Source organism: Oncorhynchus nerka, linkage group LG12 (genome assembly GCF_034236695.1).
Source record: "Oncorhynchus nerka isolate Pitt River linkage group LG12, Oner_Uvic_2.0, whole genome shotgun sequence".
Lineage (NCBI taxonomy): Eukaryota > Metazoa > Chordata > Actinopteri > Salmoniformes > Salmonidae > Oncorhynchus > Oncorhynchus nerka.
Genome location: NC_088407.1, coordinates 72,842,686 through 72,852,333, shown reverse-complemented (window position 1 = coordinate 72,852,333; position 9,648 = coordinate 72,842,686). Strand labels below are relative to the sequence as shown.

At 42.0% G+C, this 9,648-nt stretch overlaps 2 protein-coding genes across 2 annotated transcripts; one reads left to right on the top strand and one right to left on the bottom strand.

The window, feature by feature from the left end:
• The first annotated feature begins 431 nt into the window (after window positions 1–431).
• Window positions 432–2,186, top strand: LOC115139018 (somatostatin receptor type 1-like). The gene has a single exon (XM_029676195.2). It carries the CDS (start codon window positions 548–550, stop codon window positions 1,649–1,651), a length of 1,104 nt encoding a protein of 367 aa, XP_029532055.1. The 5' UTR covers window positions 432–547; the 3' UTR covers window positions 1,652–2,186.
• Window positions 2,187–7,554: 5,368 nt separating this feature from the next.
• LOC135574359 (complement component C1q receptor-like) lies at window positions 7,555–9,450 on the bottom strand. Its single transcript, XM_065025793.1, has one exon. It carries the CDS (start codon window positions 9,311–9,313, stop codon window positions 8,117–8,119), a length of 1,197 nt encoding a protein of 398 aa, XP_064881865.1. The 5' UTR covers window positions 9,314–9,450; the 3' UTR covers window positions 7,555–8,116.
• Between the last annotated feature and the right edge of the window lie 198 nt (window positions 9,451–9,648).

Genomic DNA, 9,648 nt, shown 5'->3' with positions numbered 1-9,648 from the left:
ACTTATTTCAAAATAAAGACGATCTTTGTGCTCTGTTGTCTACACATGCCAGGTATGCTTTTTGATTGTCATTTTTATTAAGTTATTAAATTAAAGATGACAATTTATGCAGTTGTATTATTCTCGTAAATGTCCAATAGTGTTGACTGTGTGTTTTAATTTAATAGTAAAACTGCTGATACGACGAGAACTTGTGGAAACTTTTAACTATTGTGCGTCGTCATCAAAAGACAAGGCTCTGCAGCAATTTACCAATCAATCAGTTGAAATTGAATGTGTGTTTTGACGTTCAACGACATTTCTATTTCAGATTACAGTAGTGTATATCGATTAGGACCGAGCCTAGTCCCCACCGCAACGTCATTTTACAACGTCTGAAGCTGCGTGTCTCAAATGACTACAGCATTCGTAGCTATCCATGGTCATGAAACGCAACGTCTGCGCGCTGTACCATCGATCAACTGCTGTGAGGAGATGGGTTCTCTGGACAGTACTGTTTGAGAAGGGTTATTTAAGATATACTTTTTTTTGTTGAAAATCTGCCAAAATGCTCAACAGCTCTATCAGGAATCTAACACTGGAGGACGTTTTTTTCCGAATTAACAACTCGTCTTGGAACGGAACGTACAACGAGTCTCGCGGCAGCGCTATCCTCATCTCTTTCATTTACTCGGTTGTCTGTTTGGTCGGACTGTGCGGGAACTCTATGGTTATCTATGTCATTTTCAGATATGCCAAAATGAAAACGGCAACAAATATTTACATTCTGAATTTAGCCATCGCGGACGAGTTACTTATGCTGAGTGTCCCTTTCCTGGTGACATCTTCACTCCTTCACCACTGGCCTTTCGGCTCCCTTCTCTGCCGACTTGTTCTAAGTGTTGATGCTATTAATATGTTTACGAGTATTTACTGCCTAACTGTACTTAGCATAGACCGATATATTGCTGTTGTGCACCCCATCAAAGCCTCCCGGTACCGGAGGCCCACAATAGCTAAAATAGTCAACTTTGGGGTTTGGATGTTTTCTATCCTGGTCATTTTGCCCATTATTATATTTTCCACGACCGTTCCAAACTTGGACGGTTCGCTCGCTTGTAACATTCAGATGCCAGAGCCAGTGAACCAGTGGATGGCTGTGTTTGTGATTTATGCCTTTCTCATGGGCTTTCTGTTCCCAGTCTTTGCTATCTGTATGTGTTACATCCTCATCATCGCCAAGATGAGAGTGGTGGCAATGAAGGCAGGCTGGCAGCAGCGTAAGAAATCGGAGAGAAAGATCACTCTGATGGTGATGATGGTGGTGACCGTGTTTGTCATCTGTTGGATGCCCTTTCATATTGTACAGCTCGTTAATGTCTTCGTGAAGCACCATAACGCGACATTCATGCAACTCGCAGTGATTTTGGGGTACGCTAACAGCTGCGCCAACCCTATACTGTATGGATTTTTATCAGACAATTTCAAACGTTCGTTCCAAAGAATTTTGTGCCTGCGGTGGATGGACAATGCAACGGAGGAACCAATAGATTACTATGCCACCGCTCTGAAAAGTCGTGGTTACAGTGCGGATGAATTTCAACCAGACAACATGGAATGTGACAGCACTTATAGAAATGGAATCTGCACTTCGAGGACAACGACACTGTAACCTAGCACATGGACATAAAGTGATGAAACGATATTAACAAAATCATAAATGTGACCACAGAGTGTTTTGTTCATTAGGCCTACTAGGCTGTTACTTCGGTATTTATTAGTTTTGTTTACTTGCAACTATTTATATGAACTGAATTAAAATGTTGACTAATCAGAATGTCTTATTATTGTTCGAATCATTGCAATATGGATTCAGGTGGCACTGTGCGTAAAAGTCCTCCAATTATGACAAGTAGCCTTACAGAGCAGAAACAGACTGGCACTACTAGAGGCTGCCGGTGTGCAGTGCAGTTATACCATTTCCCCTGTGTGAGCCAGAGTGTGGACTCGAGTCATAAGACTTTGATTCGAGTCTGACTTGAGTCACACATCTGATCACCTGAGACTCGACTTGATAGAAAATAAAATAACTCTCGACTCGAAACGCACACTCGGCACTCTCTCTGATTGGACCAACTGTCAATCAACACAGGTCGGATGAGCTGGCGCAGTGAGAAGATTTTCGGGGGTCGCTTGAGCGAAAGCTGAATGGGAAAATATGAATATTTTTTCATACATATTTTAATAGGCTACATGTAGCCTGCCATTTTATAACAATGCCTTTGCTTATTCGATCTGGTCACTAACATGATAGGCCTATAGCATTGCAACAAATGGTTGTTTCTAAAACATTCTAAACTATGCTTCAGAACCACAAAGTTGTGCATCTTGACTGTTGACCGGTCATTACCATTGGCGCGCAAAGATGGGCTCACACATCCGGATTAGTGACCAGAAATCGCTTGTCTAATTTTCCCCGGTTTTGCTAGGCAAAAATAGTAGCCTGTCTAAATGAATATTATCCAGTGGAGATGCGTCATTCATGGCAGGTGGGGCAGAGCTCCATCTGTTTTGAGCCCCACCTGTTTAGAAAAAATATGTGTGACATATCGGTCTGTAAACAATGTAAAAAAAATGTTGCATTAATAAAGCCGCATACAAACAAGGTCTCTTTTTTTGATTTCTTGAGTAAAGCAACTCCAAAATTAATGTGTTTCAGCCTAGGTCAGTGCTTTTTGTGGTGGTGGGTCAGCCAGCGGAAAATATGGAGAGTATGGGTTGGTAATGTTCTCTAGTTGCGCCATGATTGGCTCAGTATTCTGTCACTCATGGGGACACTACCTCACCACAAAATCTATGGGTCGAGCTCGAAAATTCAAGCCCCCTGGGTGCTGCCATAGACTTACATTAGAAGTGCCCATCCAAGAAGGCTCAAGGTCATTGGCCACAGATAAAATGACGTCAAATCATGTCATATCTACCTTCGCTTTGATTAGATTTATCATGTCAACTTCATACTTTCAACATCTTAGCTATCAGGCTAGACAAGCAATCATCATCATGCATCAAGTCAACAATCTACTGGTAAATCCTTTCAACCCTTGTCATATAAATAGAAATTATAGATAAAACGTAACGGTGCTCATCAGCCATTTGACATAAACATTACACAACAAGTTGGAAATCGCAAATTCAACAATGAGTGCTAAGGCGCCACTGCAGCCCCGGGTTCGATCCCAGGCAGTGTCATAACCGGCTGCGACCGGGAGACCCATGGGACGGTGCACAATTGTCCCAGCGTCGTCCGGGTTAGGGGAGGGTTTGGCCGGCTGGGATGTCCTTGTCTCATCATGGTCTAGCGACTCCTTGTGGTGGGCCAGTCAGTCGACTTCGGTGTGTCAAGAAGCAGTGCAGCTTGGCTCTCGACCTACGCCGAGTCCGTAGGGGAATTGCAGTGATGAGACAAGATAGTAACTACCCCGAAAAGGGGGTAACACCATGGGCCAGAAAAGTTTGAATACATTGGCCATGCTATTAATCCGGCATGACTTCTGCCGAGTTCAAAACTGGAAATTCGGAACTGGGAAATCTGACTTCAGTGAGTTCAAGACAACTGGAAACGAACTCCAATTGTGAAAATACGTAAAATAATTTTGAACTGTCATCCAACTTTCTAGAGCCCACAAGAGTGTCACCTTCCTGTTGAAGTGAGCACAGCACAACAAGTCCAAAAATGTCTTGTATGCTTCTGCATAAATTATGTAATATGCCAGGGAGATAGTATTACTTTCTTAGCTACAGAATGTTGTGTAGTAAGCTGTTAGTAGACCATGTGCCTTACCTAAATCATTTGATCCCTTTTCCCTTCATAATTAGCCTACTGTTCTAACTTGGTGGGGCACATGTAGCCAATAGCCAGTTGTAGAGAAATGTCATCATCAAATATTGTAAGAGCTTTCATTGTCTGCTTCTATGTGCCCTTTATTTATCTTACGGTTCTGACTTGGTGTACAGGGAGAATACTGTAAGAACGGTCCATGTTTTGAATTCTAGCACCATACATTTCAAAAGTGCTGAACAAATAGTTATATTGACTAGGTCGCTCATTCATGTCTTAATCAAAATTAAGGATTGCCTCTTCTCCGCTCCTCTTCCCCTTAATGCCATAGTTTGTACATCTCAGTTGTCAGTAGAAGCCACATTTGTTTAGCAAGTCAGGCATATCAGCTATGCTTTTTTAAAAGCAGCAAATGAGGCTGAATGAACTGTTTCGCTGCCAGACAAGGCTCCGCTGATAGCCAGGTGTAGCAGTGGTAAGGACAGCTTTATGTAAGCCCTAATAGTTTGTAGGCACCATTTGTAACCCTTATAGTGGAATTATTGTTTAGTATTGTGTAGTGGCTTTGCTGGCATACATCTAGAATCTTTATTTTTGTTTGCCCCACCAACATTTACATGCTAAAATCGCCACTGATAGCATGTCATACTATTTCTGTCCAGACAGCATCAGTTACATGGGCACGCATAGAGGGGCTCTGTTTCGCTTGCTCGAATGCTTTCTCCAGTGATAGAGTTTCAGCAGAGAGGATGAGGTGAAGCAAGAGGGTTTAGCCTCTCCTAGTATCCCAGCAGCATATCACCCTGCATACCACTGCTGGCTTGCTTCTGAAGCTAAGCAGGGTTGGTCCTGGTCAGTTCCTGGATGGGAGACCAGATGCTGCTGGAAGTGTTGTTGGAGGGCCAGTAGGAGGCACTCTTTCCTTTGGTCTAACAAAAATATATCCCAATGCCCCAGAGCAGATGATTGGGGACACTGCCCTGTGTAGGGTGCTGTCTTTCAGATGGGATGTTAAACGGGTTTCCTGACTCTCTGAAGTCATTAAAGAGCCCATGGCACTTATTGTAAGAGTAGGGGTGTTAACCCTGGTGTCATGGCTAAATTCCCAATCTGGCCCTCAAACCATCATGGTCACCTAATAATCCCCAGTTTAGAATTGGCTCATTCATCCCCCTCCTCTCCCCTGTAACCCCAGGTTGTTGCTGCAAATGAGAATGTGTTCTCAGTCAACTTACCTGGTGAAATAATGGATAAATAAATAAAAATAAATAGACCCTGTGAAGATTTAATGAGATGTTAAACTTCACTAGCAATAGCTCAAGGCAGGCAGATAGGTGGAGAAGAGAGATTCATGTGATTGAAAGAACTGGCATTTATCAGGATACTTTCAACTGTTTTTATTTGTTGGCTTTAGGCATATGTATTTGACTTAGTTGATGATGGAAGTTATAGGCCTACTGCTGCATTGGCCTATAGACTATCTCTGAGTTCTATGCTCTCATTTCTTTGGCCACCAGTGGATCACTGTGTATACAGGCATACTGCTGCATTGGCCTATAGACTATCTCTGAGTTCTATGCTCTCATTTCTTTGGCCACCAGTGGATCACTGTGTATACAGGCCTACTGCTGCATTGGCCTATAGACTATCTCTGAGTTCTATGCTCTCATTTCTTTGGCCACCAGTGGATCACTGTGTATACAGGCCTACTGCTGCATTGGCCTATAGACTATCTCTGAGTTCTATGCTCTCATTTCTTTGGCCACCAGTGGATCACTGTGTATACAGGCCTACTGCTGCATTGGCCTATAGACTATCTCTGAGTTCTATGCTCTCATTTCTTTGGCCACCAGTGGATCACTGTGTATACAGGCCTACTGCTGCATTGGCCTATAGACTATCTCTGAGTTCTATGCTCTCATTTCTTTGGCCACCAATGGATCACAGTACATCAGTGTGTCCATATGGCAGAGACTAGTGCCCTCACCATAGTTGAAATTGAACTTTTAGATTTGTATCATTTTACTTCAGATTTGTATGATTAACCATGTAACAATGATTTTGAGAAACAAACACGTTATTATTGAAATTAAACTGTTAAATATTTATAACTGGCACACAGATCGGTAGAAATTTGAAGATGAATTGTAATCCTCCCCAAACTTGAAACTCATGAGCCCCCTGTGGTCTTTACTATTGCACCCATTTAAAAAACAAACACGTGGAAGCGTGTACACACATTGGAGGTCCAGTGAACAAAACGGACCCGCCTGTGGAAATCAAATGCCCGTTCAACTGATCCATTCTAGCTCTGGGTCTGCACAGAGTGATGAAAGATCAAATTGACCAGGAAAAAAATAAACCATTTTTGAGGAAGCCTGGCGTCCCTTGGCATCCATGAATACAAGCCACTGCCTAGATCTCAGAACTTTTTGGTAGTGAACTCTTCTTTCATAACCCATTAAGGTCCTCATCTTAAAAGGTCCCTCAAGTCCAAATGTCCATCTGGGTTCAACCATAAGGTTCTATCTGACACATGTCCTGTTTTTAAGAAGACTGCAGCTATTTGACCACATAAATGACAGAATAACACTTCTCCCAAGATAGAGTCAGAACACATCATCAAATACATTAAGAAATGCATTATGAGCATCAGACAAATCACTGTCATCGCTGAACAATGATGTGAAAACATCATTACTTGAAGATTTATGACAGTTTTGTTGTGTTCCTTGTGTGCCATTATTGCTGGCTAGATTAGCCTAGACCAGTGGTTCCCAACCAGGGGTACTAGGACCTCTGTATGTACTTGGTCTATCCACAGGGGGTACTTGAGAAGACTCATGAGACAGTAGGCCAACTGGTAAAAGACACATGAGGGGGTACGTTTGGGGTACTCCAGGCAGGTTGAGTTGGTGGCACAGTAAGTGGAAAAAGGTTGGGAACCACTGGCCTAGACCATACTTAGAGTGAGATGGCAAAGACATGTCTTGTGTTTGGTCCGGGTCCGTCTGGATTTGTTCAGGCTTGTGATTGGATTGCAGATATAACTTTATAGTGCCAAGTTCTAATGGGTTAATGCAGATATAACTATCTAGTTTTTCATTTCTTTCACTTAAAATGTACTTCTAATTTCACAGACATATGAAGAACCATTTAAAGATGTATTATATCTGACTAACACATTTTTGACAAAAATATCAGATTATATATATTTATATATGTATAGTCCCAAGGTCTCGATTTGTAGTTGCATGTATCGATTTTTTTCACTTGACTTGAACTTGTGACTTGCTCTTAAAATGTATGACTTGGACTTGATTCGAGACTTGACCCATTCTATTTGAAACTCAGACCATGTGACTTGAGACTTGCTTGTGACTTGAATAATAGTGAGCACATACAAAAAAAGTGTTGAACCCTGCTGCCTATGATTAATTTATTCCAGACTTCTTGAAGAGTAAAAGGAGATTGATGCAGAGTTTAAATTCAGATTTATGCTCAGTCTCTATGATTCATTATTCATTGTGTAAGTTCAAGTTAAAACAGCAGCAGTGATTTTTGTTTTAACATCTCTCAGGCAGACAGCAACAGGAAAACGTTTATACCATTTGGCAAAACGACCACATCCTGGTCCGGATAGAGCAGCCAAGCCATCTCTTATCAGCAGTCCTCTCTCTCTTTGGTGCATATTTACTCAGGCCTCTGTAGGCTAGAAGATAAACCTACCCACAGTGTCTGTTTGCTCATAATTCATTCAACCTTTATTTTCAATTATAATAAAATCATTGCTTTTAAAATCAGTTGATCTATTGACAAGATAGGGTCTTTCTTTTGAACTGAGAAAGAACTAGGTTAATATGGGCTCAACATTTTACGCCATGGGCAGAGACTGTGATCCTTTATATCAGGACTAGAAACTTCCAAAATACTGAAGCATCAAATTCATCTTCCTATGTTACATGATGCCTTATATATATACACACAAACCACATACAGTATATACAACAGTACAAAAGTTAAGTATGTAAATAAACATAAAGGCCTAGCAAATACTATGAAGAAATGTGAGCCCACATACAAATCCTCAAAATAAAATAATATCCAAAGCTTTCATTTTCACTACTGCAGTAAAAATTAACATTGTATTGTCTAAGTAGTGGTCAATCCTTTCTATTAAGAAATGTTATTCAAGTGCTTATTGACAATTAACTGTAAGAACTGAAATAAGTCTTATATATTGTCAGTTTAAATCTTCAGGTTGTCTGAGTCTGCTGTGACCTCCGTTCACACTTCTGCTTAAGTTGCCTCCTTCTCATTTGTGTTTTCCAGGGAGTATTTTTCCTCCGAGGCCTCTGCCCTCTTTATTGCCATTTTCTCTGCAGTTTTCATGGCCAGTTTCTGCGATCGCCTCCTGAGACAGCACTTTACAGTAGCCAACACCACGACCACCAGAACGACCAAGGTCATCACTGCTATCACCACAGGTATGAAGATTTTGGCTTGTTCTCCACTCTTGTCCACTATCTCAATGTCATCCGTAGGGGAAGTGGGAGTGGGTTGGTCCGGCAGAAAGATGGTAATTGTTGGCCTGGGAGTGGGAGTGTGGTCTTGGACCAAATAGTTGTCACTTCCTTCAGGAGTAAAGGTAGCTACTGGTAGTTCATTGCATGACACTGAGCCCTCGTCTTGAAGATTTCCATTTTTATCACGGCATTTACAGAGGTAAGAACCCTCTGTGTTGACACACTGGCCTTTGCAGGGCTGATCTCTGCATTCATCATTGTCCACACAGTTTCCAGACCCATCTCTCACATAACCTGCTTTGCACGAAGCACAAATGCCATCTATAGCCGATCCATCATCACGTTTCCATTTCAAAGTTGTTGCAGAGCAAGTCAGTTTAAACAATTTCCCAGACGAACATTCTAGATCCAGTTTATGAGTATTATTTGGGTCTGGCCTTATTGATCGGGCCTCCAGTATGTGTGGGGTAAGACACTGGTCCATGAAAGGCATCTTTTCATCACGTTGTTTACAAATGAATGGACGATTTGTCTTACAGGTACTGGGAACAAACCCCCAGTTCACTATTTCAGTTCCATTAAACTCACCCGAGAGAAATACACAGTGTATAACCGTGCAGGTTGGTTTGGGCAAAGACTTCCACTGATCCAGTTTTGTGTCACTGCTGCTATCCACTGTCCATTTAAAACCTTTCAGAGGTGTGTCATTTTTCACACAATCCAACTTTTCTTTCCTCAAACCCACCCAAAACTCAAATGTACCTTCTGTGGATGGCATGTTCGCGATGACTTTCAAAATCTTCGTGGCTTCCTCCATACTGGCCACTTTAGTTAGGAAACTGGCAGGCAGACAGGCTTCTAAAGCTTTGTCGAAGTTGAGAGGACTCAGATGAAGAGTATAGAGTTCATCATCAGGAACACACAGACCCACCCCCAAGACACTCCATAGGCATATCCAGTAGTACTCCATTCTCCCCGCTTGCACCAATCGATCTGATGACAGTGGTGCTCAGTCAGACTGATGATGGTCCTCCTGCTAGCCTCCCCTGTAATGGACTGGCTGACGATGCAAATTTTCCTGCTACTTTCTTAGCCTACCCTGAGAGGTCCTCCCAAGACAACAAACACAGGAAGTGTGCTTAGACTTCATACAGCCATCCACTTCCTCTGCAGAGGGGGTGGTGGCATATCCAAACATTAGCAACTTTTAAACAAATTATCATTGTTATAAAAGTATAGAGCAGCCTAAGATTCAAGGCCTGGCAGATGAGTTGTGAGAAAAATACACTAATGTACTCTAGGTCA